Raw genomic sequence first — 16259 nt, 5'->3', positions numbered from 1 at the left:
AAAAATAATAATATTATAAATGCTATTATGGAATTGACCATGTAAACGTCAGAAAATGCAGGAGTGAGTACCAATCCCATTGGTGCAGCTTCAGTACATTTGTACCATTTATATTGAAAAACTTCAAATAAAAATGTGGCTTGAAATAATTAAATGCAAAAAAATTTTTTAAAGTTTTTAAACTTACAAAATGTAGCATATAGATATATAATCTGACACGGTCACAGGAGGAGGCATTAGTGCAGGTGACCAAAGGAGTAAGTTTTAAGCAGCATCTTGTTTTTATTCCAATTCAATCCAAACAAGTCCAATTCAGAGTCTCAACAAGTTGAGACATTCCCGATCCAAGCTGACAAGACAGGGTTCTCACCTCCTGTCTTGGGCTTGATCTACATGATCCAAGCTGATTGGAGTAGGCATAGCTCCTCCTCCAAGGCTTGCACCTTAGCCAAAAGGCCGAGATGCCACTTTCAAAAATTGCTTCAAATGAAGCTAAGATGTAACCTAATGACTTCAACCAAGCACAGCATATCAATATCACACTTGAGCACCAACGACATACAGCATGAAGCTCCTTGCATAGTTACAACAATGAGTACCAGTCACAGCCTCAGAAGCAACTCCTGCATTCATTCTGAATGTACTCATAATCAAGATTGTCAATTTGGTGGCAATTGTGTTGCAAACTCAGGTCCATTAAGAGCTGGACAAAGATTGCATTAATTAGGTTTGCAGGTTTACCAGCTTAGGAGAAGCAGCGGAATCAGAGAAAGCAAATCAGAAATCACAGAACAAGTAAACAGAACAACAAATGAAGTTTCACAGACAAGGCATTAAAGAACTGCAAGTGGGCAGCATGTACTCCATGAATAGTGTTGAAATAACTACGAATGAAGTATAATGACATTAAGAGGTCTTAGTACTCAACATGTCCAACCAATGCACAGCAGGAATAAAAGCCAATAAAACCAATAGCCCATAACACCAGAAGACAAGTTAGAGGAATTCATGATCACATTGCAGAAGGATCTCATCAGGGCACACTTTCAGTATCATGCACAGTGCTGGTCAAGGAAATAATCAAGCATTAGGGACAGTATAAAGTTTAGGAAACCAAACATCTTGTTTTGTCACCTTGAAAGTAGTCTTCCAAAGAGGTGGTCTTGTAGAGGTAGATAAAATAGCTTTGGGAATGGAAAAAATAAATCCAGAGCACTACCGCACAATGCAAAAGTAGTATTCAAACCAGTAAAAACACTTCTAGGATTAAAGTGAGGAAATTCTTCTTTACACAAAGGGCAATGGACTCTCAAATAGACTGAGGAGTTTGAAACCCTGGACTCATTTAAGGTTGGTGGACTTTGGGTCCTTTGAGATGGATGAATTATGATAGGCTAAACAGACATCTGTGGAATTGCCTTGTTTGATGCAAGTCTATGTAACGAGAAATTCAATGAAAACAAGCAAATATATTTGTCACTACGGACTCAATTTTAAGCCTACCTGTCTGGCAGGAGGGCAGATTAAATCTGTTAGAGAAAAAAACATGAAAAAACCTAAAAGTAGCACAATAATCTGCAATTTTACCACAAAGCACACCATTTAACATAACAGTTCCATTATATCACATACGTGCAGGAGCAAACTGAAGCAGGAAATCTGGAGACCCAATATAAAGGAGAGACACCAAGCAGTCCAATCACAAGAATCAAGGGGTTTTGGAGACATACTTGAACATGTGTCTCCATGTGTATGCTGTTTAAAAAGACAGACATCTTGGGTTTTTCTGACCTCACCTCAGACATTAAATTTAGTTTCAGATATTATAGTGTAAAATTGCTTTCAATTCAATTTTGATAAAAATATTTACCATTCTTAAGGACCTATAACAGATGATGTTTCCTGAATGTGGTACAGGGTGCCTTCAACAAATTAACTTATTTCACAAATACAATCAAACATATGGATCTACTACAATCTGATTATTTACTTCAAATTACATTCAAATAAGTTTGTACTATTTCAAGAAATAACTTGCTTCAGCACTAAGCCCCCATCCCTGCAAGTTGCAACATCATTCACAATTCTCATGATCTCCATTATTCTATAGTCTACGGCACTTCAGATCTTAGGACGTCACCCACAACTATCCTGGTATAAGAGACCATGAAGCTTCAGACAAAGATCCTGGGGCTTATTTATATCTTTCATGGGGCATGAACATCAATAAGAAGGCTAGTATTTATTACTGATTGTCCTAGAGAAGTGGAAATGCCACCGTTGGATTGGGGTGGGTATTGTAAGAAGTCTCACAACACCAGCTTAAAGTCCAACGGCTTTATTTGGTAACATGAGCTTTTGGAGCACTGCCCCTTCATCAGATGAGTGGAGAGTTGAGTTCACAAACAGGGCACATATATATAGACACAGACTCAATTGCAAGATAATGGTTGGAACGTGAGTCTTAACAGGTAATCAGATCTTTACAGGTACAGACAATGCGAGTGGAGAGGTGGTTAAGCACAGGTCCTGACAAACAAGGGACATGGCCAGAGCACCCTTCGTCATCCAGCAATTCCCTGGAGCAGACAAACTACATCTTCTTTGTTGTACAACATGTCATTGATGAAGATGAACATCTCGCCAAGGCCATCCCCATACCCCGACTACTTGCTTTCAAACACCATGCAACCTTAAGCAGACCAATGGTTACAGCAAACTATCCAGCCTTCAGAGCAGCGACCATGACACCACACAACCCTGCCACAGCACTCAGCAAGATGTGCCGGATCATCAACATAGATGTGATCATCTCACGTGAGAACACCATCCACCAGGTACACGGTACATATCGGCCAATGTTGTCTACCTGATACACCACAGGAAAGGGTGTTCCGAGGCATGGTACATCAGCGAGACCATGCAGACGCTACGAAAAGGGATGAATGAACACCGCTCGACAATCACCAGGTAGGAGTGTTTCCTTCCTGTTGGGGAACACTTTAGTCGAAGGCATGCAGCCTCCGATCTTCAGGTAAGTGTTTTCCAAGATGGCCTTCAAGACACAACGCAGAATCATCAAGCAGAAACTGATAGCCAAGTTCTGCACACGAGGACGGCCTCAACCAGGATCTTAGGTTCACGTCACACTACCTGTAACCATTTGGCCTGGGCTTGCAAAATCTTACTAACTGTCCTGGCTTGAGAGAATTCACACGTCTTTAACATGTGCTTAACCCTCTCTCCACTCACATTGTCTGTACCTATAAAGACCTGATAGCCTATTAAGACTCGCATTCCAACCTTTATCTTGCAATGGAGTCTGTGTCTATATATGCCCTGTTTGTGAACCCAACTCTCCACTCACCAGATAAAGGGGCAGCCCTCCGAAAACTCACGCTACCAAATAAACCTGTTGGACTTTAATCTGGCATTGTGAGACTTCTTACTGTACCTTAGAGGTGGTGTTGGTGAGCTGCCTCAAGAACTGCCGCAGTGTGTTGTTGTTGGAATGCTCACTGCGCGATTAGGGAATTCCAAGATTTTGAAGGAATGGCAATATAATCCCCAGTCAGGATGGTGTGCAACTTGGAAGAGAAGTCACAGATGGTGTTCCCATATATCTGATACCCTTTAAGGTGATATACGTCACTGCTGCAGCATTTATATCGTTGGTCCAGTTCAGTTTCTGGTCAACGGTAACTCACGAATGGCAGACAATGTCAAAGGGAGATTATTATTTTCCCTCTTGTTGGGTATGGCTATTGTCTAGCATCAATGTGGCCTACATAACATATATACCACTTATCAACCCAAGCCCGAATGTTGTTGTGAGCCTGAACTGCTTCAATATCTGAAAAGTCATAAGTGATACAGAGCACTGTGCAAATCAACAAACATTCCCACTTCTGGCCTTTGGAAGGAAGATCAATGAAGCGGCTGAAAATGGTTGGACGAAGGGCACTATCCTGAGAGCCTTCTGCATGATATACTGGGTCTAAAATAATTGGCCTCCAGCAGCTGCAACCATATTTCTTTGTGCTAGAATCAACTCCAATCACTGGAGGGTTTGTTCCCTCTTACAAAGCTCCAATTTCCATCATCTTCAATTTTTTGAGGGCAACTTGATGCTACACTCAAATGCTTCCCTGAAGGCAAAGGCAAATCAGTCTTAACCCATTTCTGGAAATCAACCATTTTGTTCGTGTTTGGACCTAGGTTATAACGAAGGGGTCTGGAGCAGAGTGCCCCTGACTCTTCTCTGAGCAAGCTATTGCTTGACAGCACTGTCATAAACATATTCCATCACTCTGCTGGCTGAGTAGACTGATCGGCTGGATTGGATTTGGTCTGCTGTGTGGAGAAGACAAAGGGAAGTTTTCCACATCATTGGGTAAATGCCAGCATTAAAACTGTACCAGAACAGCTTGACTACGGATGCATCCAATACTGGAGCACCACGGCCAGGATGTCGTCAGGGTTCATAGTCTTTGCTGTATCCGCTGTCTTCAGCCACTTCTTAAAATAAGAACACAAGAACATAAGAAATAGGAGCAGGAGTAGGCCACCTAGCCCCTCGAGCCTGCCCCGCCATTCAATAAGATCATGGCTGATCTGTTGTGGCTCAGTTCCACATTCCCACCCTCTCCCCATGACCCTTAATCCCCTTGCCTATCAAAAACCTATCAACCCGCGTCTTAAAAATATTGAGCGAGGCAGCCTCCACCACTTCAACGGGCAGAGGATTCCAGAGATTCATCACCCTTTGAGTGAAGAAGTTCCTCCTCAACTCCGTTCTAAACCGCCCCCCCTTTATCCTGAGGCTGTGCCCTCTAGTCCTACTGTCCTTTCTGAGCGGGAAGAGCCTCTCCACCTCTATCCTATCCATCCCATTCAACATTTTATACGTCTCAATGACATTGAATGAATCGATTTGGCTGAAGACCACAATGCTGGGGACTGCAGGAGGAGAAAGAATGTGTCATCCACTGGTCACTTTTGACTGAAGGTGGTTGTAAATGCTTCAGCCTCATCTTTTGTACTGACACACCAGGTTCCTCCTCATGGATGATGGTGATATTTGTGGAGCTTCCTCCTTTAATTAATGGTCCTCTACCATTTATGACTGGATGTGGCAGGACAGCAGAGCTTTGATCTGATTGAATTAAGCATCTGACAACCTATCACATGATGCTTCTATCGTTCAGTTGCAAATAATCCTGCATTATTTGCTTTTCAGGTGTGCCTGTTGCTGCCCTGACATCAATGATCAGTGTAGCAGAGTATGATAACGATAGAGTGAGGGACATGCTGGGCCACAAGGTTATCGAGTGGGGTGAAATACAATTCAGTTGCTGATCACCCACAGCATCTCAGGGGTACTCACTTTTGAACTGTCTTCTCTGTACTCAGTCCTTGCCATTTAAATGCAGTTGGATCACACACAACATGAAGGGTACTCTCAGAGCAAAGACAGGACCTATCTCATGAGGACTGATTGACACAGTCAGTCACTCATACCAACGTTGTTGTGAACACCTGCAACAGACAAATCAGCAAGGGGAAGATCAAGTAGGTTTTTCCCTCAATAGTTCCCTCAACTATTGCAAGCCTCATCTATACGACCATAAGATACAGGAGCAAAATTAGGCCACGTGGCCCATCGAGTCTGCTCCACCATTCAATCATGACTGAATTTTTTCTCATTCCCATTCTCCTGCCTTTTCCCCATAACCCCTGATCTCCTTTTCAATCAAGAACCTATCTCTGTCTTAAAGACACTTAATGACCTGGCCTCCACAGCCTTCTGCAGAAAAGAGTTCCAGATTCACCACTGTCTGGCTGAAGAAATTCCTCCTCATCTCTGTTTTAAAGGATCGCCCCTTTAGCCTGGGGTTGTGCCCTCTGGTTCTGGTTTTTCCTACTAGTGGAAAATCCTCTCCACGTCCACTCTATCCAGACTTCGCAGTATCCTGTAAGTTTCAATAAGATCCCTCCTCATCCTTCCAAACTCCAACAAGTACAGATCCAGAGACCTCAGCTGCTCCTCATATGACAAGCTCTTCATTCCAGGGATCGTTCTTGTGAACCTCCTCTGGACTCTTTCCAAGGCCAGCACATTCTTCCTTAGATAAACATTCCAAAACTGTTCACATCTGGTAATTGTGTCCTGCAGAATTCCACAAGCTAGGTTAGCAGTGGCACTATTGAGCTACTCTTTGTGATGGACATTTCGTACCTTTGGTACCCTGTGCTTCCTCCAAATGATGAAAGAACACTATCCATCAGCTGTGGCGGGATGGGATGTTTGAATTGATGCCATGAGCCAATGTTGAAGATTTTAAGAGCCAGTCCCTTCCAACTCTATACCACTCTTCCCTACATTTACTGATAGGACATAGCATATCCAAGGATGATAATGGAGAAGTCTGGACTATTTAAGGAATGATTTGGCAAGCATGACTATGTCAACTGTTACTTTACTAGTGTGTGGGGCAGTTTCCCTACCTTTGAACAAGCCCCCAGATATTAATGTGAATTATTTTGCAGGATCAACTCGGCAGTGAGACCTTGTCGACGGTTCATCCAGCTTTATTTTTATTCAACATTTTTGCAGCTGAAGCAATCCATGTCGATATGCATCAAGACCTGGGCAACATTCAGTCTTTTGCAGCAATGGCAAGTAATATTTATGCCAATCAAGCCAGATAATGACCATAGCCAACAAGAGAATCTAACCATCTCCCTTTGACAGTCAATGGCATTACCATCACTGGATTCCCCACTAACAACATTCTGGATGTTACCATTGACTAGAAACTGAATTAGACGAGCCATGTAAATGTGGCTAAAACAGCAGGTTTTACCTCCTCACTCCCCAGGCTTGTTCACATGGCACAGGTCAGGACTATGGACAACACAGTGGTCAGCACTGCTGCCTCACAGCGCCAGGTGTTAGAATGTAACCAGTGACAAATTTGTATTGGATGTAATGTGACCAATGGGAACAAGATGTAAAAGTCAGCTGAGCTAGTAAAACATGGAACCAATCGCAGAGTGATGTAATAGTTGGCCGACCAACTGATTCACTATAAATAAGGAACTATGTAGAATTGTTGGGAACTTAGAGTGGCCCAGGCAAGGCCCCAAGTTTGGAGTAATGATGTTTCTTTATTAAACTCTTTCTTTGATTTATAAGTTGGAGTAAGCTTTCTTGTTGTTTCAGTAACTACATTTTGAAGAATTCCTTCTGAAGATACATCAGGGATACAGGTTCAATTCCCAGCTGGGGTCACTGTCTGCGTGGAATCTGCACATTTTCCATCTATCTGTGTGGGTTTCCCCTGGCTGCTCCAGTTTCTCCCACGGTCCGAAAGACGTGCTGGTTAAGCACATTGGCCATGCTGAATTCTGCCTCAGTGTAACCGAACAGGCTCCAGAGTGTGGCGACTAGGGGATTTTCATAGTAACTTCATTACAGTGTTAAAGTAAGCCCACTCAGGATACTAATAAGCAGCCTGCTTAATTGGCACCCCATCCATCATCTTCAATATTCACTCATCCCACCACCAATGCACAGCAGCAGTAATATGTGGCTTCTTAAAATAAACAATTGTACCATTCCTTAGCTATTCTAAACAACAACTTCTACAACTCCTTATCCAGTTGTCAGGATTCACATCTTAGTTCAATGTAAGAATACTTTCAGGCATGCAGAACATTAAATATACAAAAGGTATATTTACTCACATCCACAGCAGACACACAGGTGGAAATACTTTAGTTCAACATTAATGTGCTCTGCGGTATGAGCTTCATACAGTCACAGCCATGAATCTGATCTCATACAAGCTTCTGTAATGCTTTGTAAAACTAGGGTTAACTGGTTTGTGGTTAAAAAAATGTATTGCTGCAGGAACATGAATGAGCTACTTGCAAAACACCATCTTTTTACTTCTGATCTCCTACTACTTCCAGAGCAGCATGTATGTAAAAATTCAAATCACCACATTATGTAAAAATTCAAATCATCTCAAAGCAGTACACCATTTTCAAAAATACAACTTTCATCTCTGCAGATCAAGCCTTGCCTCATTTATCCAATTCCCCAGCCCTAAAGCTCAACATGTATACCTGAATACTGAGAGAGGCAAGGGGAAAATTGCTGAGGCCTTGGCCTAAATCTTTGTATCCTCTTGAGCCATGGGTGACGTCCCAGAGGTTTGGACAGTAGCTAACATTGTTTCTTCTTCCCTCCTTAAACAGAGGAACAATCTGGAAAATTACAGGTCTGTGAGCCATATATCAGTGGTGGGGAAGTTATTAGAGAAGATTCCTCACATCAGGAAGAGAATTGGCTTACTATGATAGGCAGCATGGTTTTGTGAACGGGAGGTCGTGTCTTGCAAATTTGATTGAGTTATTTGAGGAAGTGACAAGAAAAACTGGCCAAGGCAGGACAGTGGATGTTACATATATGGACTTTAGTAAAGCCTTCAGTAAGGTTCCTCATGGCAGGCTGATACAGAAGGTAAAGTCATATGGGATCTGAAGTGAGTTAGTAAGATGGATACAAAACTGGTAGAAAGCAGAGTAGCTGTGAAAGGGTACTTTTCTAACTGGAGGTCTGTGGCAAGTGGCAATCCACAAGTTTCAGTGCTGGGGCCTCTGTTGTTTGTAATATTTTAAATGATCCGGAGGAAAATGTAGGTGGTCTGGTTAGTAAATTTGCAAATGATACAAAAACTGGGGGAGTATAGCAGGATATAAATCGGCTGAAGACCTGGGTCAAAATGTGGCAGATGGAATTTAACCTGGACAATTGTGAGGTGATGTAATTTGGAAGGTCAACTGCAGAAGGAAAGTATACAGTAAATGGTAGAGCCCTTAGAAATATTAGCATACAGAGGTATCTGGGTGCGCAGATCCACAGTTCCCTGAAGGTGGCAACTTAGGTGGATAAGGTAGGCAGGAAGACTGGTCTTCATCGGTCAAGGTATTAAGTATAGGAATTGGAAAATCATGTTGCAGCTGCATAGGATTTTGGTAGGTCACATTTGGAGTATTGTGTACAATTCTATTTGTCACACTACTGGAAGGATGTTGATACATTGGGAAGAGTGTGAAGAGATTTACCAGGATGTTGTCTGGTTTGGAGGACATGGACTATGAAGAAAGGTTGAACAAATTTGTTTTCAGTGCAGCATCAGAAGACTGGGGCAGGGCGGGGCGGAGCAGGGCAGGGCAGCAGCACCTGATAGTGCAGGAGGCGGCCATTTGGCCCATTGAGTCTGCACCAACCACAATCCCACCCAGGTCCTATCCCCATAACCCCACATATTTACCCTGTTAATCCCCTGATACTCAGATCAATTTAGCATGGCCAATCAACCTAACCTGCACATCTCTGGATTGTGGGAGGAAACTGGAACAGCCAGAGGAAACCCACGCAGACACGGGAGAACGTGCAAACTCCACACAGACAGTAACCCAAGGCCAGAATTGAACCCAGGTCCCTGGCGCTGAGAGGCAGCAGTGCGCATCACTCTGCCATCGTGCTGTTAGAAGTTTATTAGCTTATGACAGGCTTGGATAGAGTGGAAAGTCAGAGGACCCTATTTTACCTTTTTTGATTCTAAGTGCTGGGCGGACTTGAAATTGGCAGTGTTTCAGATCCGACTTTTAGACCCATGCTTAGGTGTCCCCATATGCACTCTGCCTGAAAAAATATCAGCAATTCCGAATCGCACTGCACAAGCCTGTGGGCAGGGCTTAACACGCCCAAAACCCTGCAGCTCTGATTGGCGCCTACAACTGTGCATCCGCAGAAAACAAAAAGGTAGAATGCGATCCCCTTGCCACATCACTCCTGGGCTGGATAATGCCTCCTGCTGGCCCCTACAGACATTGCCCCACTCCCCCAACATTAATAACCCCTTTATCCACCCACCCCCTCTGCCACCCTGACTTATCATGGGCCCCTCCTCCTCCTTCCCCATCCCTTTTCCCCCCTCCACTGATCTTAGGTAGAGTGGCAGTTGATCCCCACTTCCTCCCCACTGATCTCAGGCAGAATGGCAGTGGACCCCTCCCTTCCCTCACCCCCAATCTCAGGAAGTTTTACCTGCGTTAGCTGAGGAAAGCAGGAAATGTTGGACAGGCCCAGTTTCTCCATCCCTTGGAATAGTCTCCAGGAATACTTTGATTTGATTTATTATTGTCACATGTATTTTTCAGTGTATATTAATACAAGTGACAAGAATAAATCAAAACTTGTGGTGATTTAACCTTCAGCAGAGGGGCAAGGTTGGCCTTCATGAATAAACTCAGCCGATAAGCGATTTGAACTTGCACTGTTGAAATCACTCTATCATATAAGTACTGCGAGTGATTTGGCTGATTCCCAGTCACTTCGAAGAACAAAGAACAGTACAGCATAGGAACAGGGCCTTCAGCCAACAAAGATGCCTCTCTAATCTAATATTTTCTTGCCTTCACATGGTCCATAATCCTCTCTTCCCTGCCTATTCATGTATCTATCCAGATGCCTCTTGAACATTGTTATAGAAACTGCCACTTCCGACAACGCGTTCCAGGCATTCACCACTCTGTGAAAAACTTACCTCTTACATCTCTTTTAAACTTTCCCCCTCACTCTGAACCTATGCCCCCGAGTAATTGACCCTTCGACCTTGGGAAAAAGCCTTCACGAAGGTCAACCTTGCCCCACCGCTGAAGGTTAAATCACCACAAGTTTTGATTTATTATTGTCACTTGTATTAATAGACAGTGAAAAGTACATGTGACAATAATAAATCAAATCAAAGTATCCCTGGAGACTATTCCAAGGGATGGAGAAAGTGGGCCTGTCCAGCATTTCCTGCTTTCCTCAGCTAACACAGGTAAAACTTCCTAATATCCATCAGCTCTGCCCTTCAAAAGGAACATTCATCATCATAAAATGAATAAGCAATTAAATTTCAATTTAGGGACACTCAGTGATTACAAATTTTAAACGATATTACATGTCTCTTTCTTTGTAAACCTGAAAATAACAATTCAGATCCTACAAGTACAATCTACAAGTTGCAACTCACCGAGGCTCTTTTGGCAGCATCTCCCAAACACACAGCCACTATCATCTAGAAGGACAAGGACAGCAGACATGACACTGCCACCTGCAATTTCTCTCCAAGCCGTAAACCATTCTGTCTTGGAAATATATTATCTTTCCTTTACTGTTGCTAGTTCATAATCCTGGAATTCCTTCTCTGACAGCACTGTTGGTGTATAAACGCCACATAGACTGCAGTGGTTCAAGGTGGCAGTTCACCATTACTTCCACAAGACCAATATGGGAGGGCAATAAAATCTGGCCCATCCAGTAGTGCCTACAATCCTTACCAAAATTTACAAAAAAGCTGAATGAGCTGAATTTCAGAACTAAAGCAAGAATGGCTGCTCTCAATATTGAGCCAGCATTTGACTGAATGTGGCATCAAGAAGCCCTAGTAAGATTAAAAGCAATGGGAATTGGGGAAATGCCATCCACCGATTGTTGTCATGCTCAGTACAGAGGAAAACGGTTGCGGCTTTTGAAGGCCAGCCACCCCAAAACATCACTACCAGAGTTCTTCAGGGCAGTATTCAACCCAATCAGCTTCAGCTACTTCATTAATGACCTTCCCTCCAAAGTTGGAAGTGGAATGTTCAATGATTATACAGTGTACAGTGCCATTTGCAACTCCTCAGATAAAGAAGCAGGCAGCGATCATACGAGAGACCTGGACAAAATTTAGGCAAGTTAAGTGGCAAGTAATATTCACACCACTTAAGTATCAGGAAATAACGAGAGACTAGTGATCTCCTCATCATTCACTGGTAACACATTGTCAAATTCATCCTACAATCAACATCTTGGAGGTCTTCATTGACCAGCAGCATTACTGGACCAGCCATATACTAACTAGCGACCAGAGCAGATCATAGGCTGGTGAGTGACCCAACTCCTGAGTCCCAAAAGGCTTTCAGTATCTTTAAAAACAACATCTGCGACAAAGCAGCCTGTTTGATTGGTACGCCATCCACTGCCTTAAACATTCACTCCTACCACATCCTGATTGCACTAAGATGGACTGCAGCAAGACACGGGAGCAGCACTGAGGCAGAGGAAAGATCAAACAATCAAATGACTGCCGCTCAAGGGCCATTATCAGTCTGTACATTCCCTCTTGGTGAGCCCTGAAGCTGGGGAGATCTCGTAGTTAACTCCTCTTGACTACACACGTTACCCGTTGGAAGCATTAATCAGAAACACAAGCACCAATTTTCATGACAGAAGCAATCAGTGTAAGCTAATGTAAAAGCAAACCGGAAGCTACCTAACTCTCTGAAGGACGAGACTGCCGTGGAATTCAATTTCTTGGCTTCATCTGTATGATTGTCATCAGTCTCCCATGTCACCATGGCATGATCTGGTCCACAGGTGGGAAATAGTTCAATTTCCTGCAACTTCCTGTTGCCCAAACAGGAATAATCTCCAACATGAAGCTAAATGGTTGCGTACAAGAGGAAGAGGCTATAATAATACCTGGATTCCACATCCCCATTAGTTTATCTGCATAAACAAGGGAAACACTCATCATTGGTGCCTGACTACACTATTTTAGCCTGGTCTTCATATTTAACAAAAGGTTCCACTGCCGTTCAGCAGACATTGAACTCAAACTATCAAAAAAAACCCCAGCAAATTATCATCAGGATCCCCATTGGCATAGATGGTGGTGAGAATGCATCAAGTATCACCAGCGGGTTGCGAGTTTCAAATCTGAGAAAGAAACGAAGGGAAATAGTCAAGTGTGAATAAATGGAGGTGCAGATTACCCACAACCTTATAAAATAATAGAAGAATCCTAGGGGGCTGAAGAGGTCTTGTTTCTACCATGCCAGTTCAAACTTCTGTCTGATAGTAAAATCTGAGGGAAGCAATGTTCTGAACAATATTTATCCTTCAATCAGTATCATTTACAGATTATCCCATTATTTATTTCATTGCTGTGTGGGAGCTTGATGCCAGCAAATCGGTTTTTGTGTTTTCTACACAACAGGAATTACACTTCTAAAGTAATTCATTCGCTGAAAAGCATCCCAAGGATATTAAAAAAAACAAGTTCTTTGTCTTCATTTCTAGCTGATTCAAAGAAAAGCAGCAGCCTGGAATCACTTTTCTTCCCCCCATATTTATTCTAATGTTAAGCCCCTCTCCCCCACAAAACAAAACACTCCACAAGTTTCAGATCATTCAAACAGGTCTCAACTGCAATCAGTCCTTCTTGCTGAGTTCTCTGCTCTTGACATCCTGTTCTGCATTCCCCTCACTCTCAAAGTACCAAATGCCTCAATATGCCAATTTCAACACTGTCATCCTCATTTTCAGAATGTTTCAGAGCCTCACCTTACCCTACTTTGGTGAAGTCTTCCTACCCTCCTCACCTCAAATGTTAGACATCCCTTGCTGACTCTACCAAATATGGATCTTCCCTTCAAACTCTAGACACTTCCTGTGTTCTACCCTCGTCAGCTTCCTCCCAAGATTCTTTCAACCTCAGTACTGCCACTCTCTGGGCCTGCTAGATAAAAGGTAGTGTTACGTCCAGAGTGCCAGAAATAAAAGCCCCAACTTTTTCCAATGAGAAAGATGCTCCTCAGCTCATACATTTGTAGGCATCAGCCTCTACAAGTCTTCCAACAGCTGCAGTTTCTGCTCTCTTTTGCCCTTTAATTTCCTACCTCCTGCAATGCCAACAAATTTTCCTCCCTTGTACAATCAGCTGTCTCTAGACAGCAGGAAACTTACATGCATGGTAAATTACTGCTGACCTAGGAAAATAGCTCAGAAGTGCTTTGGAATCATACCTTTGCTGAAAATCTAACTATATGTTTTCCTTACGATGATAAATGCTTCCATTTGTCCAAAGGCGATCCTGCCCATAAAATAGTTGGCCCTAGATTGAAACATCTACTTTTCACCCCTTCAGTGGTATTTATCATAATCTGCACAGGGAACCATGAACATGTGAAACCAGCTTCAATTGCCTATACCTGCAGTGGTCAGCAGTCCACTGAAGCCAAACCCAGGTATGTCTCTCTTGTTGATCCTTAATGATTTAAATTTTTGTTGAAATTAGGCTAAATTCAGTCAATTACATCATAACAGGCCTCACCCACGTGGATTCAATGCCTGGTCACCAAAAGGAATCAATCTAAGCCACTTAAAAAGCAGAACCAAGAGTATTAAATCAGAAAACTGAAGAATGGCATACGTCCTAACAACCCCAATTACTTGTGATGCTGGAGTGCCATAATGAGCCACAAATAAATTATAATCAATTACGCTCCTTCATTGCACTCATCTATGGGAGATTTTTAAGTTCAGACTCATTGTTATGTTTGTGAAAACTTGAACTTGGCAAATCAGTGCAGTGTCCATATATTTTACTGACCATGCCCCAGCAGAAACTCCATACTAACATTGTACTTGCTTTCCTCAAGAAAAATACTGGAACATACCATTTATGAAGCAGACGGTGTCTCCAAACAGCTTACACATAGAGGTAGTATAGGAGGTGTCAAAGACATTGACTTTCTCTGTAAAATAGTGACACATAAATGGCATCAAACTATGAACATCTGACAGTAAATATTCTCCTTCAGTGTCCTCCATACACTTTTACACATTCAGAAAGATACACCATTGTAATGAGCTTACCCTCTGTTGTTACTAGATTGGCACCATATAATTCATGCATAACTGCAGAAGGATCCTTTTCAAATACTGACATCCTAGCTGCAAAAGCAACAATTGTAGGTTACAGCACATTTCATTAGGTATCCAATTGCTCCTGAGAGTTGTTCAATAGCACACCCATCTGTTGAATGTTTCATTATAAGAAATAGGACACTTGCACGTGACTGGGTATAATTACAAATTAATTAAGATTGGCACAATCACATGACTGTTGCTGATGCAGACTACCTATTTTCTATATAGACATTACCCAGTCACAATTCATACCAAAGCAATGCTTTGAGAAAATTAGATCTTCTTATAGGCATTTTTTAGTATAAAACACGATTAATGCAACTCTTATTCATTGTGGTATTGGTGATGTCCAAAGTGCATTGTGTTTCATCTTAGTTGGTTTCCATCTCTCAAAATAATTCGTAAATAATTATTGGTCCTAATCTTCAGACTGTCACTGTACTACTCAATTACTCCAACTTCTTGGGGTTGTTAACAGCAACATAATGTTACAGGACAACAAGGAGCAAAAGGGATACCCCCCAGCATGTTGGTAAAGATTGCTAATTGTACGTCTGTGATCATCCTCAATCAGTAATTGCCGCCCAGATTACAGGCTCATCTCACAGATCGTGTTGACAATTATACTCCAAACTGCAGGCCATATCTCCCCAACAGTGGTGCGTTCACAATTTGAGCCGAATGCCAGTTGTAAGCAGCTGCGTGCTAAAGCTAAATTTGTGGGGCTGTTTACATTCAAGGTTCCTTCCGATCTCCCAATGTAACTTCAGCAGGAGGTCTGGAGTCACGGCATGGGCATTTCTGAACTGCAAATCGAGGGCAAAGGCCCCAATCAACACTCTAGAAAAGCAGAATAGAGATACTTCCTTTCCTAGTCACTCTGCTGTGCTTTGGCACTAGCCTCAGCTGTGAATTCAGGCTGCAAGTCAATACCACCTCCTGTCAGTCATTACATTTATAACCATCCAAAAATAATTTTGAAATATTGACAACTAGATAGTGGCAAAAGAAATCAAGCCAAATAATTTTTAGAAATTGAGGAGTATTTTCCTAGCATCAACTTTCAATTAATGTCTGCAAACAATAGTAACTGGCAAAGATTAATGGAGGAGAAATTGGCAGTCAGCCCAGCACAATGTGACATGACCATCAGCCTATTTAAAAATTTGCACCATCATGCACACCTATAAATTATTTCAATTTAAGCAATGTACCTCAGTGGCTCAACCATTGCATGCTTTAGCCAGTGCAGAATGGAGTCATCAACCAGGAAGGCTCTATATTTGATTTCTGACCTGTGCTCAATGGGCTCATGTTGACAACCAATTAACTTAAACACTTTTACATCAAATGACAAAAAAGCAAAATGAAAAAAATGTCAAGGTTTCTCGGTAATAACTAGCAGTTAATCTTTCTAGAAAGTCAGCACAGCTAAACA

General features: G+C 42.4%; 1 protein-coding gene and 1 pseudogene across 10 annotated transcripts in view; both read right to left on the bottom strand.

Moving 5' to 3' along the window:
• Positions 1–16259, bottom strand: part of LOC145342945 (uncharacterized) — a 134195-nt gene that overhangs the window by 109376 nt on the left and 8560 nt on the right. For 7 of the 10 annotated variants that reach the window (XM_080188591.1, XM_080188590.1, XM_080188592.1 and 4 more), the window contains 2 exons: positions 14768–14845; positions 14569–14646 (listed from right to left, as the gene is read on the bottom strand). The exons of 1 other annotated variant lie outside the window; for it this stretch is intronic. In XM_080188591.1, coding sequence (XP_080044717.1) covers positions 14569–14646; positions 14768–14845 — 156 coding nt within the window. The remainder of the gene's footprint in view (positions 1–14568; positions 14647–14767; positions 14846–16259) is intronic. 2 more of the 10 variants (XM_080188595.1, XM_080188594.1) reach the window with 2 other exon arrangements.
• LOC145343417 (dolichyl-diphosphooligosaccharide--protein glycosyltransferase subunit 4-like) lies at positions 15271–15385 on the bottom strand (annotated as a pseudogene).

This window comes from Carcharhinus amblyrhynchos, chromosome 5, assembly GCF_965287045.1.
Source record: "Carcharhinus amblyrhynchos chromosome 5, sCarAmb.v2.hapA, whole genome shotgun sequence".
NCBI classification, from domain to species: Eukaryota; Metazoa; Chordata; class Chondrichthyes; order Carcharhiniformes; family Carcharhinidae; genus Carcharhinus; species Carcharhinus amblyrhynchos.
This window is presented reverse-complemented; position numbering and strand designations above follow the sequence as displayed.